This window comes from Gasterosteus aculeatus, chromosome 8, assembly GCF_964276395.1.
Source record: "Gasterosteus aculeatus chromosome 8, fGasAcu3.hap1.1, whole genome shotgun sequence".
In the NCBI taxonomy this organism is placed as follows: Eukaryota; Metazoa; Chordata; class Actinopteri; order Perciformes; family Gasterosteidae; genus Gasterosteus; species Gasterosteus aculeatus.
In genome coordinates, this window is record NC_135695.1 from 12,659,924 (window position 1) to 12,677,015 (window position 17,092).

The window sequence follows — 17,092 nt, forward strand, 5'->3', positions numbered from 1 at the left end:
AACAATTCTAGACTACCGCGTATCCTTGGTGAGACATTTCATTTGGAACACTGAATTTTAGTTCATTAAATTAAAAAAACACCCTGCTTTAGTAATAATCTCTGAAACAGTTTGCATGAAAACAACCATTTGGAGGCTTCAATAATATTAAATGTCCAACAATCAATTGTTAAAATCCCTTTACTTGCTGTCGACCACCTGTGTGACAAAGGCCATTAGCGTTTGTTAGATCTTCCCTGTGAAGGAGCAAAAAGCCTCCCCAAAATTGCACTCCATCTCAATCACTTTGAACCCATTCTGAGAAATGTTTTCTGTTTTTGTTTTTTTCCCCGATTTAAAACAAAACAAAAAACTATTTGGCTATAAACTGTACCGATACATAATACAGTACATTGATTCGTCAAAACTTACACTTAACGTGACCACAAATACTGACGGAAGGTCGAGTTCCTCTCAAATACAAGAAAATGTTACAGTAAATTACGAAAATACGTTGTCACACATGACACTTAAGTAGACCAGTATATTACTCATGTAAGGCAAAATCAGGTGATTTCACAGTGACGACTTAAAAATATTTATATTTATATTAAGATTTTAGTGTTTAAAAGCAGACAGGCTCCTTTACTGAAAAGAAGTTTAGTTTAGGTGTGTGAGATTATATATATTATTTTACTTTACACTTTTAACTGGCAGAAAATTAATTTAGACTTGTTTTTTCTTGCTTTCTAGTTTAATAGAAATACCTGATGATTTTCTCAGAAAAAGTTCATTCGAGTGGCGTAGAAACGACCCACCAGCGGAGCACGCAGCATTTTCTGGCGCTGTGCTGAAAACTGTGATATTTCAATTTGACCATTGGGCCGCAGGACGTCCTACATCAGAAAATCACGTCAAACACCAAAGAGCAACTGTGGGGAGGTTTTGCACTCTTTCATTTACCAAGTAGCTTAACAAACACATGTATAAATATGTTGGTAATTCATAAATAGACACATTACATCAGTGCAACTTCACACTAACCCTACAGAGAGCATTTTGGCATCAACTTTAAATTCTGAACAGGAATATAAAAATCTATAACTCAATAAATAAACACGTAAACGCAATGTATTAAAACATACAGAAAACGATGGAAATAACATTTGGTTGTCAAAAATAAAGCTTTATGTGGGGGAAAGAAAGCTGTGACAGCACGATGGGAAAACCGACTGCACGGTAAACGCCGGCTGCGGTTGCGGCCTGTAAAAACGGGTACAGTTTAGCCCAACGTCCCAGCATCTTCCTGCTACGAGCAAATATCAACAAAACAAATATCAAAGTGGATATGAGAAGAAAAACAAACGTTTTGGCATGTGGGGCATGTAAGGGCATACTGTAAACACAGCAGGCTAGCGAAAGCGCTGAATCTCATTCAAAACGACAGCGAGGCCATTCCGCTGGATGTCTTTCCCCCCCACCCCGGTTGTCTTTTGGAGGCGCATCCTTTCAAAGGGCTTCACGGAGTCGAGGGCGAGATCAGACAGCTGGACGGCCATGCAACGAGGGAGAGGGTTCATCCGTTCATCCCTTTGTTTCTCTCCTTTCACAAGCTAGGTGTGTGTGTGTGTGTGTTTGTTTTTTACTCTTTCCTCTCCTCCTTGCGTTACAGCCGGTCCATCCTGAACGTGTCCTCTGTGGCAGGGTCGGCAAGAACCATGTCGGGGTCATTGAGCATGTGCAGTCCGTCCAGGGTGAGCGGGTCAATCTTCAGCTCGTCCAGAGGGAACTGAGAGTCCGCGTCAAAGCTGACGTCGCCGACGCCCGCCAGGGAGTTGGTGAGCTCTTTGGAGAGGCTCGGCGGAGACTCTCCTGTGACTGATGACGTGACACCACAGACAGAAAAAGAGGGTGCTGACATCGGAGATTCAAACAAGGCAGATTCACAGATTCATAGATATTATATGTGAATATATTAATATCATATCATAGATTTTTATAAACCTCAACAACTTGTAACTCCTACGAGAAGAGAGCAGAAGTCAATTTCATTCTTGGAAAGTATGCTGCTGCCTTGTACATGAATCCAAAACTGCTGCACCCAGATAACCTGAATCCACCTGTGTGTGCGCGAATGAGTCCATGATGGTCACTGTTAAACAACGGTCGTGAGGTTAAAGGGTATCTGATGGACTGTCTGATGGGTTGGTGTCGCTACCTGTTAGGATAATGTTGGGGATGTTGCCATGGCTACTGTAGCCGAGTTGCTGCGAGTCCTGCAGGCTGCTCCCGGTGAGGCCCATCATGGCGGCCTGCGTGTAGTTGAGGGTGGAGCACTGGTTGTAAAGGATGTTGGAGGTGATGGGGTTCTCTATCATGTTGAACTGCTCCAGCTATAAAAAACAAAACAAAATAAGAAGTAATAGAAGTAAAGAATTGTAACAGGAGGGAGAACGTTTTCGGTCGTCCGCTGCTCGTCGCTGGAGCGCTCGGTATCACCTGGTGAGAGAGGGCATTGGTCTGCCTCAACGCCATCTGCTGATCGTAGAAGGAGTCGCCGAATATGCTGCCCACCACGGGGATGTGCTGCAGGGAGAGAAGGAAGCCACAAACCTCAGAACTAATGTCAAGAGAACAGCGACAATTGAAAACACAGTGACCGGAATAGCCAGAAGATGATTTGTCCGGGCTCATGAGGAGACATTTTAGCAATGGAACAACAGAAAACACAAGCAAAAACACTGTCCGACTGGGCAGCAACCAAAGAAAATGCTTTTCATAACCAGGGCCGTAGTGGTTTAGAGACAAAAAGAAGAGGCTTGTGAAACCCGAGAAAACATGAAGTGATACGCTTATAGTTGTTAAATTAAAAAAAAGAAAAATCCCAAATACAGATATGAAGTGGAAATATAGATGCGTGTTGCCCACCACAACCCTGTTGACTATGACACACACAACGCAAAATTTGGGTCCCCGTCACACTTTTACCAGATTCTGATATTTTTGTCCATTAAGACGGTCATGGTAGCACTTAACTCTGTAGCTCTGTTGTAGCCGTATGACTTAAATAGACCCCCCCAACAGCGTCACAAAAACATTTTTGACCAAACCGTTGACAACCAGGACAATGAACGAGCGGCTGCACTAAATTGACGTATTAATTAATAACGGCTTCAGCATTTCCTAAATCTCAAATGCAGCGATGGCAAGTAAATTGTCACAATCGACAAAAAGTGGGAACACTGCCCAGGTTGAGAAATGCAATTTACTACAATTGCAACTACAATTTTCCTTCAAAGTAATGTCTCTGAATCCGTGCACCAAAGCAGAGAAAACCTGTACTGTAAAATTTGTATATATTACACACACACTTACTCTCTTGTGATTTCCCTCTCATACTTGCATTATGGTTCTCACTTAAAAATGTTTTGACCCCCCCAATATTCCACTGAAGTGGCAAAAATGTGCTGCAGCAGATATGCAGCAAGGCACCAATAAAAGACAGAGGAACAAGGCTGGGAGCTAATAAACTTCGAGATAACATTTCCTAGGAGGAGGGAAACGTTAAGCACATAGAAGCTTGCCTTGCCTTTCTACCGAATGCTTTACTGATGTTGGGATGATCTTTCCCGCAGGAGGAAGAGTGACCGGTATGCTTTATGTGCATGTGGATAGCAGATGTGAAGCTGAACGGTCCAATCCTTCTAGTTCACAAACTGGCCAATAGCGATAATGAATCCTTATTATTATTACATGGCAGAATATAAAAATTAAATAACAGGGCCTCCATCAACAAACTATCTCCATATTGTCATGCACACAGTGAAAAGTGACAGTGGTGATGCAGAAATGAGTTATGCAGCCGTTGACACCATGAGTGGCTAGGATGAGAAGCAGCCTAAACGTATCTACAATTAGCTTTCCCCGAGGCGCAAAGCCCTTCCCCAAACAGCAGCCAGCTCGGTGGGTGGGCCCTTACTTGAGGCGAGCCGCCGGGGGAGAAGCCTTGATTGGAGACTGGGGAGGTTGGAGACTGAGTGGCTGGTGAGCCAGTCTGATTGCGGTACTGTTGGAGGGAAGAGGGTTAGCTAGCACTAAGCTCCGTGCGGGTCACACACAAATCTCACAGAATGTGAGGAGGCATCACCCTGCGATCTGGTCATTATGTACAATGTGCATAAGTAGAAATAATAACAATCACCACTAGATAGATTGCAGGAGAAAACGTAGCTGGCCAATATGTTTTCACATCGCAAAAATGTGATTGTTAGAATAGTAACATCTCCCGGTCCCACTTTTGTTAAGAGGTTGTTGTCGAACAGAGAATGGTCAAAGATACACATCTATATATCGGTATTCTGTTAACACAAACTCCATCTACCACCCCTGACACAAAAACTGAAAAATAAACAATGAGAAGAATGCAGCCCAGTCCGCTTTGAAGGGGTTGCAGGGATCTTCCTTAACTAGAACATACAAGTACTAAAATGTAACGGCAGGGGTCATCTGGTAGTCCGGAGTCAACATATACTGTAGTCCTCATGAAAATTTAAAATCAGGGTCTTAATCCAGTAGAATAACATCATATGAAGATAGTTACTTGGATATAATCTGCATTGCTGAGGACTTCTCAGGACAATATGTTGCCAAAAGGAACAAGAGCTTGAAATTAAGCAAAATGGTTCCATTGTTCTCTCCGCTTTATGACCCGACTTGCCGGTTTCTTACCGAGCCGATGCTGATGCTGTTAGTGGTTTGGCTCATGCTGTCTGGCGAGGGGCTGCTGGTAGTGGTACCAGGTGAGGCCAGCGGTGGCAAGGTGATGAGCTGGATGCCCTGCGGCAGCGCCTGCTGCTGCTTCTGGAGGTCGCTGAGGAGCTGAGCCTGGGCCTGAGCAGTTAGCTGGTTGAAGATGGGGTACTGCGACAGCTGCTGTTCCAGGGTCATCAACTCCGTTGCCACGTCCTGAGGAAGGACGCACATGCACCATGTTTAGCCTGGTCCCGTTAAAAAGTGAAAGAGCTGATTTGGCAAGTTGGACTGTCACCATGCTATAAACCACATGTTATGATCCATAGTTAGTGTAGAGACATACTTATTTTAAAAGACAGCGATGTGTTGATATTCTCTTTGGCCAGATGTATGGGGCTAATAGCCACAACTGCAAAGATTTAGTCCACAACTTAAAGTCACAGCTCACCTGCGTGATATTAACGGGCGAGGAGACGGTGGGCGAAAGCTGCTGTGGGGACTGCTGGAGATGGAGGTCAGAGGTGAGGGTGAGCGGCACCACGGGGGGCTGCCGGCGTTGAGTTGTTACGGTCATGGTGGGCTGAGAGGATGTGGGGATCCCTGACGAGGAAATAACAAAATTGAGTATCCCACTCGAATCAAATCAAGTAAAACGTGCATTAAAAACAACAAAAAACAGCCAATACCACCTAAAGAACTTAAAGAAAACTGAATATTCATTTCCAAAAACTGCAAAAAATACCAAGTTGAAAGTATACATCTCTGAGCTACCTAGAAGTTGATTAGCAGTGAGTTTCCTCCACATTTGTAGCTTTTGGCCCCTTTTGGCGCTTATTAGAAAATGAAATGAACAAAATGAACCTGACCCACCTAATATAAATAGTGGGGTAAACACTGGAGAAAAATACAGATATTGGTTCAAATGGAAATGTATTTTCCATTTTAACAAACTACAGCTGCTACTGAATATGAATTCTAAAACGTCGTCAGGGAAGTGTGCAGTTTAAATGTAATATTCTTAACCTTTATGTGAGAGAAGCAGAATACATTTGAAAACCACAGTAATAAGAATAATCAATCCCCATATGTTTTATGACGCTCACACAGTGGATAGGCTTTCAAAGTATTCAAAGAGTGATTAATGGTGTTGATTCACATTGATTTAAATGAAAAGCCCAAACTTTCATTCAGCCACCTCTAGCTGCAGTATATTTTTTACCCAACTTGGTGGCTTTCTTTTGTAAGGAAGCTGTTTAACGTCGTCAAACAATGTCTATGCTGTCCAATAGCACGCGTTACCGTGGCTTGCAGCGCTGATGCCCAGGTGGGTGAGGTTTGTGGTCAGGGTGCCCGTGCTGTTGGACGAGCTGAGAGAGGAGAAGGCCACGGTGTCGTCGGGGTCCAGAGGGGTGGACAGCGGTGGAGGGAACTGGATGTTGGTCAGGTCAGGCAGCGAACCACCGGTGTTGTGTGCAGCCGGGATCATGGACGGGTTCAACTCCTGGTCTGGTGACGGGAATATACTGAAAGACACAAGTCATGTCAGACCGGAGAAAAGCTGCCATCATACCATCCAAATGAGGACCTTTAAACCCTGATCAGCCGCCTGGTCATGCTTATCCACTGGGGCATATCACGGTGAGACCCATTTTCCATGGTGCCAAAAGGGCGAGATGAAGTTAGCTTTTCCAGCATTTTCCAGAGAATCTAGACTAGCTGTCTTGTATCAGAGCTCACAGTGTGACGTATTCGTATCTGTGTGACTGACAGACCTCGAGTGGCACTGTACAAAACAATTAAACGTCAAACCACTCACTTGATTCCCGGGACATCACATGTGTTGGGCTGAGATGACTCGTCCTGTGGAGAGAACGCAACAACCAGCCGTAAATCCGAGGTGATTTACACGCGTCATCTTGTGAGCCGTTCCCTTTCAAGTCAGTACCTTCTTGTCATCCCACAACTGTTTCTGCAAGTCCTCGTCTGCGCTTGACTCCGAAGTCTCTGCCCCGGGCGCTGTGAGCAGCAGCACTAATTAGTGACACAGCGGGACACGGTGGCTTCGCCAAAACAACATGCATAACAAACCAAATTCAGTTCAAAGACGTGAGTCATCAATAGCGTGTTGAGCGCGAAATAGTCCTGTACACTAGATTCCAGGGGGTCTATAAATAGCAAGGAGACCAACTGCCAGCTAATCTTGGCTCCATCATAGGAAAGCTTCACAAATTAAAACACAGAATCCATGTGTAATCAGAGTATTATTGATCCTCCTCTCAACCGCATCGTGAATCAGCTCATTCCAAAAGTGTGTCTTCTCCGCAGGACCGTGGCGGCATGCTGAAGCCGTTTCTTTCCAACAGGGATCATTATGCATTTACTCCATAAATATTTAATCAAGTCTCTAGATCTACTTCTTTGTGACATCCCTGCCTGCATTAGTCCATCGGACATAAATAAATGAAAGCGCCTAGTGTCTTTGTAACTGGATCTTCCGTTACCTCGTTTGGGCTGCAGCTCCTGGGATCCCCCGGCAAAAACCTCCTGGGCCTTTGGATTCATGGCGCTCTGGTGTAAAGCAGAGTCCGAATTTGTCCTGTGTGTGTGTGTGTGTTAGAAAGACGAGAAGTCAGCAAAGCCACTGGCAAAGACCCACACGTACTGCATCACATCCATAAGGAACCACAGTCTGCTACAGATCTTTTGCAGCTAAACAACCCTTCTGTGGGTTGCCTCAGAAAGTGTTGTACCAACAGAAATGCATGTTTTAGTAATGGAGCGGTGTGTATTAATTAGGTCATGATTTTGGCAAAGGGATGAGGGGAGTTAGCTTACCTTCTCCAGCTGGTGTCTGGCGGTGGGGAGAGGTAAACTGAGCTGTAGGGACAGCTGTCGATGTGAATCTAGTTAAGACAAATACAGTAGGGGGATAAAAAAGATGGATCTCAGATAATCCGTACTTTCTGATGGCGGAGTTATTGAGAATCAATTACTGAGCAGGTTTCAGCCAGTGTCTTGTAATCTATTATTGTTTTCATTTTCATGAACACCCCTGTCAATTGCATTGTATCATTTGATATCAAAATCTCATGTATTTATCATCCCCAAGTATGAATTGAAAGCTCACATCTGTCATAAAAAATACAAGAATGACTTTGGATTTCATTGTATTTTGGGTTCCCAAGAAAATCCCACAATGCTGGAGAAATCTGTGTTGACCGTTCAAACTTACTCACAATGCTACATCGCTAAACATGCAAACACAAACAATGTTTAAGCACGCCACGAAACCTTAAAAGCAGCACCCAATGCTGAAAAAACCCAAACAAAAAGGATATCTGGCGCCCTTGTTTGTCGACGGACGGCGGCCGGCGGTGAGGAGAGGTGATGCGGTTCCGGTCACGGTAAACGCGCTCCACCAGTCCGTGATGCCGGGTTGTTCGACTGGTGTCCAGCACGGAGTTCTGGGGCGAACACAGCAGGTGCATGAGGACAGCGAAACAGCTTAAATCACACAACAAAAACTACGTTTTAGGATTAATGGTGCACATGCGTTTTATTTCAAAATGAGTCAAGCCATGGGTCCCCGATACCAATGCTCGAGTTAGCAAATGTATTTAAAGATGAAAAGCCATGACAAGCAATGATGTACTTTGGAATTTAGGATCCAAATTACACTGCAGGGCTCATCTGGTCTATCTTGTCTTACATATCTGTGGTTTCTTTTCGCTCCTGTACCGCAATAAAATGTGGTCCGACTAAGCAGCTGTGAGCAGCAGCTAATTTCTGGACACCTTGCTACTGTCATAAGTCAAGGCTAAGCCTGCAGACTTCTCCGTTTAGATTTTTCACCGATACTACAAATAACTGCAGCCTTTGCATGTCCCATATTATTACCAAACAGCTAAGAAAGGTACACCCATAGAGAACACACCAATGATTTACCATCAGAGAGAGGCTAAGGGCTCACCTGAAAAGGCAGGTCAATGTTGCCATTTCCAATCTGATTGACATTGGGCAGTGAGCCTCCATAGTACTGTCCACGATTCTGCCCTAGTTGCAAATACTGGGTCTTCTGAAACTGCAACTGTGCAAAGTAAAATTGCATGAAAGCATGAGTGAATGACTGACCTGAACCCACAAATAAAATTTAAAATGAATGACACCCGTAATCCACAGTGGTGAAATGAGAGACTAAATGAGTCAGTTGAAAGATGAAACACGAGGAGACAGGCAAATTGCCTGTTTTATGATCAATCAAGGAGGCAGACAACATCTTTCATTGGAACGAGGTAAGGCTGATGTCACTGACACCTGACTGACAGGTGGGGTGATTACAGACGTCCCATGGGAGACACACCTGGTGAGGACGTTGGCCACACGTCTCAGATTCATTACATAAAACACTGTGATGGAGGTACTCTTTCAACAATGATGGCGTTGATCTGAACAAATGCAATGGTTTAATGTTGAGATGTTAAAAGAAACAACCGGGCAGAAACCACAGAACTGAGCCGTCAATTTAGTTTTTCCCTCCTGAATTCAATAACAGTACAGCTCAGATTAACACTGATGCATCGTGTGAGAAGTGGGCATTATTTCTACCAATCTGGCTAATAAATATTACATTACATTACAGGTCAAACATTTGCTGGCATCAAGACGTTCCTTCTCTCGTGGTTACTAGAAACAATTTGTTGATTTACTGATTAGTTAGTTTTAGAACATTGGGGAGCAAACATGTTGAAACTAAATATTTTTTTACACAAGAAGTCCAATCTTGCTGCTTTATACTGTATAACGTTTCTTTTGAGTCCAGTGAGTATTTATAAAGGATATTTTCCACTACGTTGTCATACTGAATAAGGTTCAATTCAATTGTTTTGTCTTAAAAATGTAACGTTAGTCCAGCCTCACAGCAGACAGAGACATCTTTAAACTGTTTGTTTTGTTTACCAACAGTCATAAACGGTCATAAACCCCAAATATTTTTTTTTAAATCTAGCAAATGAGCTAATGTAACGGGTGCATTGAGGAAAACATCACTGATGGATCGTTAGCTTAAGCCATCGATCCCACGTTCTTGATCAGCTACAGTTAAAACCCCGCTCCGTGTCGGCGGGTGTCGGGAATGAGCGACCCGTCACCGGCTCCTCCACCTGCACAGGTGCACATTATTCACGGCTCGGTGCGGCTAGCAGCGGACACCCAGCTGATGCTCAACGGCTCGAGCGTGACTTTAAACAACAACAACAACAACCAGTTCGGTGGTCGCTGACACGCTGTTAAAGCTTAAACAGGACGTGGACGTTTAACTTTTATTTATTTGGTTTTATCTCACACTAACGTTAGCATCCCGACGTCCAGGTCGGTCTCTCGCCGCAGCGGCGCGTCGTCGAGCGCAGAAATCGAGCGACGCGCAAACTTAAGCGCCGGAGTGCGCAGGTCTTACCCGAGCAGCTCTGGTGATGTTCAGGTCTTTCATCACCTCTTCGAACGCGGCGGTTTCCTCCGCCTGTTTCTGATTGTGCAAGGCGATTTTTTCGCTAAATTTACGAGGATTGTTAGAGGACGCCATCTTCCCCCCCCTCCTCTTCTTCTCAATGGAATGTTACGTTACGCGCCACGCCGGGGCCCTCGCGGGCTCGTCATCACGCACGGTCAGCGGCGCGCGTCGACGTCTTCTACGCGCTTTGGATCAGCTGATGACAGCGACGGGGGCGTGAGAACGACTTTTTACACAGTGCAGATTAGTTTTCTGGGTTTTTTTTGTCAAGTCACACTCGCTTACATTTTCACCAGAGAATCAAATTCATCTTTAACTTCATACATTTATTTTTTCAGTTCATACCAAAATCAACTGTAATTTAAGTTAAGGGTGTCTAGCTTATATTAAGATATGTTGATTCATTTTACATTAGGTTTGGTCACGGTTTCATACATTATTTTACCCTTGTTAAGAGAAAGCAATGATGTAACAATTGTCACACACACACCTACACTCTTGCAGCTGGATGCACTGATCATATTCCTAAAAGACAAATATAAATATAAAATTACGTAGACCGTCTTACTCAACAGAGCACATAACCACAGCACCCCCAGTCTGGTGGTCCATCACACCGTACACAGCCAAAAAGAAAGAACAGAGCAAGCTCTTGGGTACTTTTTAAAACATGATACACCTTTAATGATGCACATAATATGTATAAATGTCTACATTCCTTCTGACGACAGCGGTTTCCGTTATATTGCACTTCAACAATATCGTGTGCTTTTACAGGTACTTGTTACACAAGACAAACACACACTAAGGCAACAGGAGAGACAGGTTTTAAAATGGACACAATCATGTTGATGATTGCATTTAATAGGGCGCAGAACACACACACATTAAGTATAACGGTGACTTCAGCAGCAGAATCAGATCTGTGATGAATAAAGCTTCGTAAATTGCAACAATGTAGTCAAAATAAAAACATGTGCGAAACAGAGCAAATGGTTCATTTAGGTAGTTTTTGGGTGGAAAATCATTTTTTGAGAATAGTTTAGGTATTAAAACTGCGTTAGTGCCTTCACGCTGCGCTTATTAAGAGAGAAACGCACACGGTACACAAGATTTAACACGTGTAACATAAAGAGCAGCAGACGACTGACATTACAGCCTGAACACGCATATGAATGATTTATGTAGCGGAGACGACGACGACAACAACATTCAACAATTAGGGTGTCGCTTGAGATTTCAGCTCAGGAAACAACCAAAAAATATCACTAATAGACAAAACAACCCGTTAACATGGAATATGCAATTCCGGGCAAAACACAAACACGACTCGTGTTCAATTGTGCGATCATTACTGTGCATTTGTTTATGAGAACATTTGAGGACACATGAAAGCATGAGATTTCAGTTATCTCAGTTGTTTGAATACAAATTCTTACAAAACATTGCAACTAAAAAAATAAATAATAAAACACTGACAACTTAACAATCAAAATGCCTAACAAAGGTCAAGTTGAATAATACCTTTACAAACACATCAACTTTCCTTCAAAAATGTCCGGTCTTTAACTTCAGCCCTTGAATGGTAGAACTTATTAACAATCTTTTTTTTAAAATAATAACTGCAGAAAATTAAGTTAATGCTATTCAGGAACATTACTTGCATCTTCTCATATGAGGATAAAATTGACAATCAATAAATTATAGAATTCAAAAAGGAAACGACTGAAAATTATTTTCACAGCGATCCTTTCAAACTCTCATTCTAAAGCTTGAATTGGTATCAAAAAGAAAATATTCCTGCTGTTATGAACATTAAAACCAGAATTTGTTGCGTGAAGGATTCAACACACTGTGACAAAAACAAGTGTGTTGAATCATGCAGCTTCAAATCAAATGCAGCTTAGCAGCCTTACAGGTCCTTTCCTAGAATGAACTGAGACGGACACACAAAGTCGCACAACGGTAGCTTACGTAACGTCAACACCTTGTGTCGGTTCGATGGCCAGCAGAAAGAGCACGAGGATTCAAACCTTCACAGTCGCAGGTCGGGTGGTTATTGTCGTGTCGTGTTCTGTGGAATAATAATCGGTGTACAAGCGATGCCAGCAAAGGATTCTGGGAAGTGCAGATCCCTCTCCCACTCGTCAGTCTCCACATTGTACACCTGCACGATGCTGGTGACGTTGTTCAGGTGCCAGTTGTAGCCCCCGACGATGTAGATCTTCCTGTCCAATAAACAGCAGCCGGCCTCGGACTGCCCCGCTCGCATGGGACTGACGGTGGTCCACTGGTCGCTCTCGGGGACGTAATACTCAACCGCCAGCACGTCGAAGCAGCGGTCCACGTGGTCCATGCGGCCGCCCAGAGCATACGCCCGATCGCCGGCGGCGATCATGGCGTGCAACACCCTGGGTTCGTTCATCGGGGCGCCGAAGTCCCACCGGTCCGACGCTGGGTCGTAGCACTGAAGGCTTTTCTTGTCTTCCAAGGAGACGCCGTAACCCCCCGACACGTACAGCTTTTCTCCGCAGGGAGTCCCCGCGTGACCCCAAATCCTGCGTTTTAAAGGCTCCACATTGCTCCAGACGTTCCTCCCCGGGCAGTAACACTCCACGGACGACAGGCTGCCGGATCGATTGCGCCCGCCGGTGGCGTACAGCCGCCCGCCCAGCACGGCGAGCTGGAACTGGATGCGAGCCTCCTGCAGGGGCTGGATGCGCAGCCACCGGCTCAGATGCGGGTCGTAGCGGAAACAGCTGTCCACCGCGCCCTCGCCGCTGCGGTACTGCGAGCGCTGCCCCCCGACGACGTAGACAAAGTTGTCGAGGACGGCGACGCAAGCGTGGCTGCACCCCGTCTCCATCTCCGTCAGCTCTTTGAACTGACGGGACGCCGCGTCGGGGAGATGGTACACCTTGTTGCTCACCGTGCGGTCGTTGTCGGTGTAGGGCGTCCCGCCGAAGGCGATGGCCGACAGGACGTCGGAGCGTATGGCCGTCCGCGAAGAGCGCATCTCGTGCTGCCGGAAGGGGAGGATCTGGTAATTGAAGGCCTCGAGGAGATACTGCCGACACAGCACGTCCTCCACCATGATGTCCACCGTCTGGACGCTGTCCACCAGCTCGGAGGAGCGCATGAGCGGGAAGCGCACGTGGCAGAGGACGCCGCTGGCTTGAGCCCGGCGGGACTCGTCGTACCGGAGCCACCGGATGGCGGCGTGGAAGAGGTCGATTTCGCTGCAGTTCCTCAGCTCGTTGCTCTGCAGGAAGAAGACGAGGCGCTCGGCGGGAATGTGCAGGAAGTCTTCCTCCTCCGCGATCTGGAGGAAGTGGCGGAAGGTGAAGGCATCCACCGACTCTTTGAGGGAAGACAGGCTGAAGGTGGTGGCCATCTGGCCAATGTGCAGGCAGGTCTCCACGCTCATCGCCGACTTGAGGAACTCCTCACAGAGCTCCACGACTGGGACCATCTGGAGGAACACAGCTGCCCCGAGGACATCCTGAATGCAGTCCAGGTCTAAAGTGACTTCTGCACTGTAGGCAAAGTCAATGATATGTTTCAGGCCACGGGCGGAGAGACCCTTCAGCTCAATGGTGTCTTGACTGGACTCCTTCATGCCTCCAGTAAACATGGCTCTGTAACACAAGAACAAGTCGGGGAACTACAGGATAAGTCTGTTCCTTCCTAATGCAAGCATTGACTTTGTCTGACTTCACAGAACTTATATGAAGTGGAAAACAGTTGCATTGTTTGGTTCAGGTCCACTGAAAACCAACTAATGAGAAAAGGCCAGCAAAAACATATGTTTGGCTTCATTTTGGAGTCATGGAGACCCGTTTTCTTCATTCATCCAATTTGTGTTAAATAATCTATCATTACGGAATGCGTGTTCCTAGAACTTTTATAATCATTAGGAAATCTGGAAAGTGAAGTGCAAAGGTTTGGATTACAGACAAAATTTGATAAAAGCCAGAGTCAGTATCATTTGGCATTTTGTTGCGAGTTTCAGAATATGCCCCTCACCCTCCGTTACCTTCCGTCTCCCAAACTGAATCGCTTTTACCAGTTGATCTGTGAGCTGCAGGATACTCCCGCCGTGCACTCAGTGTAAACGGCCCTGCATAAGAGCATCGGCTAAGTGCTTCCAATATAAAATGCAAACGGTGGGTGGGGAGTCTTGGGAGTCGGACTGACCTGAAGTAATCACTGCAGGCGGCCAGCACAGCTCGGTGGACCTGGAAGCGCTCCTCATTGATGGCCAGCACAACGTCAAGTAGTTGACCCTGAGCCCGCAAGACCGACAAGCCCTGAAGGAGCGTGGCACTGTGGCCTGAGGCGGAGAATGTACAGCACAGGATGCTATTCTTGTTAGCCATACTGGAAAGAAGGAAAGGGCCTTGTCATAATCAATTCTGAGACTTTGAGCATTCTTAAATATACTGAATACAGTTAGAAGCTGTAATATTCTGGCCGAGCAGGCTGTACGTGTCTGTAGCAGAAGTGCACAGCAGCACTGAAATGGAAATTTGATCTAATCTGCCACAGTCAGCCAAGAGGGAAATGCAATCTGTGGCGTACGAGGTCTTCGCATTAGTAAGAACAATTCTGCACACGGGAAAGAAACAGCTATCAATACAAATTGTATCGCTTTGTTTAGACTATGTAACAAAAACAGCAATGAATCGGCCGGTAAGAGGCGCAACTGACACATGTATGTAGAGAATAAACAAAATCTAAGTGTGCAGAATGAAAACACTTTGGCTGATCGCGGTGAGTAAAAAATAACTTTTTTAATAGAAATAGAAGTTTGAAAAAGCATTCACTACCTGGACTGAACTTCACTAACAAACAGAACTGGAGATTGTAATAATTCAAATAAAGGTAATAATCCTTATATTAATGAATAGACACCTCCCTCATGATGTACATACTAAATGAATCATTCTCTTCTCCAACATTCAAATATAAACATTTGTGTTAACAATTCTCCACTTTGTTTATCAATTGGTTTCCTGTTGGCAGAAAAGCTAAACTAATGATAACAATAACATTTATTTAGTGGCCGTTATTGCATCAACATTTTACCAAAGACTCGTGAAAGCATCAACTTGCAACAATTAACTTGCTCAAGAAATTTCTTCAAGTTCACCTGCTGCTCAACACCAGGAATCTTCTTTAATAACTGCTCCATCCTTCCTCCATTCCTTACAGTTAATTCGAATAAAGTTAGACATAAAAAGGAGGGACCGTGGAGGCCCGGACCGCTCCTCGGTGTTTCCCGGAGTAAAGCCCCTTCTCCGGCACCTCCCAGCCGGCATTGAACGCGCCCGCGGCGCCCGGAGCCGCTGAATTCTTCGCACAAGGCACCGCCGAGGCACCGGTCCTTCCACCGACGACCCCGCGCACCCTCCGCCCGCTCCACTCACCTGCTCTGTGGATGTTTCGAAGCATAATCCCCACCGCCCGACTCCGCCATCTTCTAGCGCGGAGCAAAATGCATGGAGCATCTTTCAGCGACGTTACCGGGAGGTCGACGGCCGGTCCATGTTTTTGTTTTGTTTTAAAAGTACTGCGAACAGCCTGCCCAATGGGGCTGAGACGGAGGACGGCGGCGCGTCCCTCGGGTCCCGCGGTGAGACGCAGTGAAGACGAGGCCGACCCGCCGGCTGCTTGCGGAACGTCCCGCCTGCGTGCTTACAAAGACCGGCCGCTGGGGGGCGCCGCTGGGACGCGCGGCGGTGAACTGAGGCGGAACGATCTCAAACGGTGGAGGAAGTGACTTAATGAGATACACAATTATGGGGAATTCTTTCATATCCGTGATTAAAAGGTTTTAAACACAATAGTGTAAACATAATCTGGGAAAGTGCAAATGCTGAAAAGTGAGGAAACACACATGAACAAATGAGCCACAATTCCATTGCATTGCATTGTCCCAGCTGTGTGTACCACTTTTAATATGTCCTGAACCTTACAAGGGACTTACTGAACCTTACCTTACTGAAGCGATAGTGCAAATGTATGATCCGCAAAAAGCACTTTACCTTAAATTATTTCAGCAAATAAGAAATGTCTGAAAAAGAGCTGTAGTGCTTTTGTCGCAAAGACAATTTATTGTTTTAATTTCTTGGGTTCTTAGAGAATTCGATATTGTCAAGGTCAACAGTATTTTGAACACATTTGTGTTCCAGTATAAGTAACGTGGCTGCAAACGTTTTGTCGTGCATTAATCAATAAAGGCCTCGGTTATGGATTAGGCATGAAATAACATGGTTTAGCAAAGTCAGGGAGACATTGTTTTTTGAATACCCTTCCCCAGTGTTCTGTTGCTCCTCTCCTGTGCTATTTTATTACAGGAGTTACTTTTTCAAAATGAAAGTGCAAGTGATTTCATATGAAACTGTACCTTTGCATAATGGGAAATGGCATAAATAATGAGGATATAAGATACGGAGGAGTTGCATTAGAATGAACGTTTCCAAGACCACAAGATGAGCATCAGAGAAAGCTTTAAATAGAGAGGCTATATATATTTCAGAATGGAAACCTGGGCTACATGTGCTGCCCTAACCCCCTCCTTAATCCTTTCTATGTACAGAGGCCACTTGTTCAGCGCTATTTAAAATATACAGTATTTTTGATATTTTGACGAATGATAACCAGTTATGTTGCATGACAATGTCTCCCTTAAGAGACAGGGTGAAAAGCTCAGCCATCCATGAGGATCTCCGAATAGAGCCGCTGCTCCTTTGCGCGTGCAGGAGCCAGTTGAGGTGGTTTGGACATCTGGTAAGGATGCCCCCCTGGACGCCCCCCTGGGGGGTGTTCCAAGGCACGGCGAGCTAGCAATAG

The 17,092-nt window shown here is 45.2% G+C and overlaps 2 protein-coding genes across 7 annotated transcripts; both read right to left on the reverse strand.

Annotated features, from left to right (window-relative positions):
• Positions 1-912: 912 nt before the first annotated feature.
• Positions 913-10,785, reverse strand: crtc1b (CREB regulated transcription coactivator 1b). Of its 3 annotated transcripts, XM_078108256.1 has the most exons (14): positions 10,184-10,785; positions 8,702-8,818; positions 8,068-8,195; positions 7,567-7,626; positions 7,233-7,327; positions 6,677-6,747; positions 6,548-6,591; positions 6,031-6,254; positions 5,180-5,331; positions 4,708-4,944; positions 3,959-4,045; positions 2,479-2,565; positions 2,198-2,372; positions 913-1,857 (listed from the first exon to the last, which is right to left on the reverse strand). In XM_078108256.1, exons 1-14 carry the CDS (start codon positions 10,307-10,309, stop codon positions 1,646-1,648), a joined length of 1,815 nt encoding a protein of 604 aa, XP_077964382.1. In that variant the 5' UTR covers positions 10,310-10,785; the 3' UTR covers positions 913-1,645. The 3 variants fall into 3 exon arrangements, with proteins under 3 accessions (XP_077964382.1, XP_077964384.1, XP_077964383.1); XM_078108258.1 differs by lacking the exon at positions 8,702-8,818; XM_078108257.1 differs by lacking the exon at positions 3,959-4,045.
• Positions 10,786-10,894: 109 nt separating this feature from the next.
• On the reverse strand, positions 10,895-15,984 carry klhl26 (kelch-like family member 26). 4 transcript variants are annotated; one of them, XM_078108255.1, is made up of 4 exons: positions 15,667-15,984; positions 14,435-14,617; positions 14,274-14,357; positions 10,895-13,875 (listed from the first exon to the last, which is right to left on the reverse strand). In XM_078108255.1, exon 4 carries the CDS (start codon positions 13,869-13,871, stop codon positions 12,294-12,296), a length of 1,578 nt encoding a protein of 525 aa, XP_077964381.1. In that variant the 5' UTR covers positions 13,872-13,875; positions 14,274-14,357; positions 14,435-14,617; positions 15,667-15,984; the 3' UTR covers positions 10,895-12,293. The 4 variants fall into 4 exon arrangements, with proteins under 4 accessions (XP_077964381.1, XP_040039544.2, XP_040039545.2 ...); XM_040183610.2 differs by having other exon boundaries at positions 14,264-14,357; positions 15,667-15,926; XM_040183611.2 differs by lacking the exon at positions 14,274-14,357.
• Positions 15,985-17,092: the final 1,108 nt, after the last annotated feature.

What these genes read in the sequence shown, in the direction of transcription:
- klhl26 (XM_078108254.1), bottom strand. Translation starts at nt 15,716, where the DNA reads ATGGCGGAGTCGGGCGGTGGGGATTATGCTTCGAAACATCCACAGAGC. An exon ending in TCGAAACATCCACAGAGCAG is followed by an intron (nt 14,618 to 15,666) that starts GTGAGTGGAGCG and finishes CCTTCTTTCCAG; the next exon opens with TATGGCTAACAAGAATAGCA. An exon ending in GAGACGGAAGGTAACGGAGG is followed by an intron (nt 13,876 to 14,263) that starts GTGAGGGGCATA and finishes CTTGTGTTACAG; the next exon opens with AGCCATGTTTACTGGAGGCA.
- crtc1b (XM_078108256.1), bottom strand. Translation starts at nt 10,309, where the DNA reads ATGGCGTCCTCTAACAATCCTCGTAAATTTAGCGAAAAAATCGCCTTG. An exon ending in ACATTGACCTGCCTTTTCAG is followed by an intron (nt 8,196 to 8,701) that starts GTGAGCCCTTAG and finishes TGTTCGCCCCAG; the next exon opens with AACTCCGTGCTGGACACCAG. An exon ending in CCAGACACCAGCTGGAGAAG is followed by an intron (nt 7,328 to 7,566) that starts GTAAGCTAACTC and finishes ACACACACACAG; the next exon opens with GACAAATTCGGACTCTGCTT.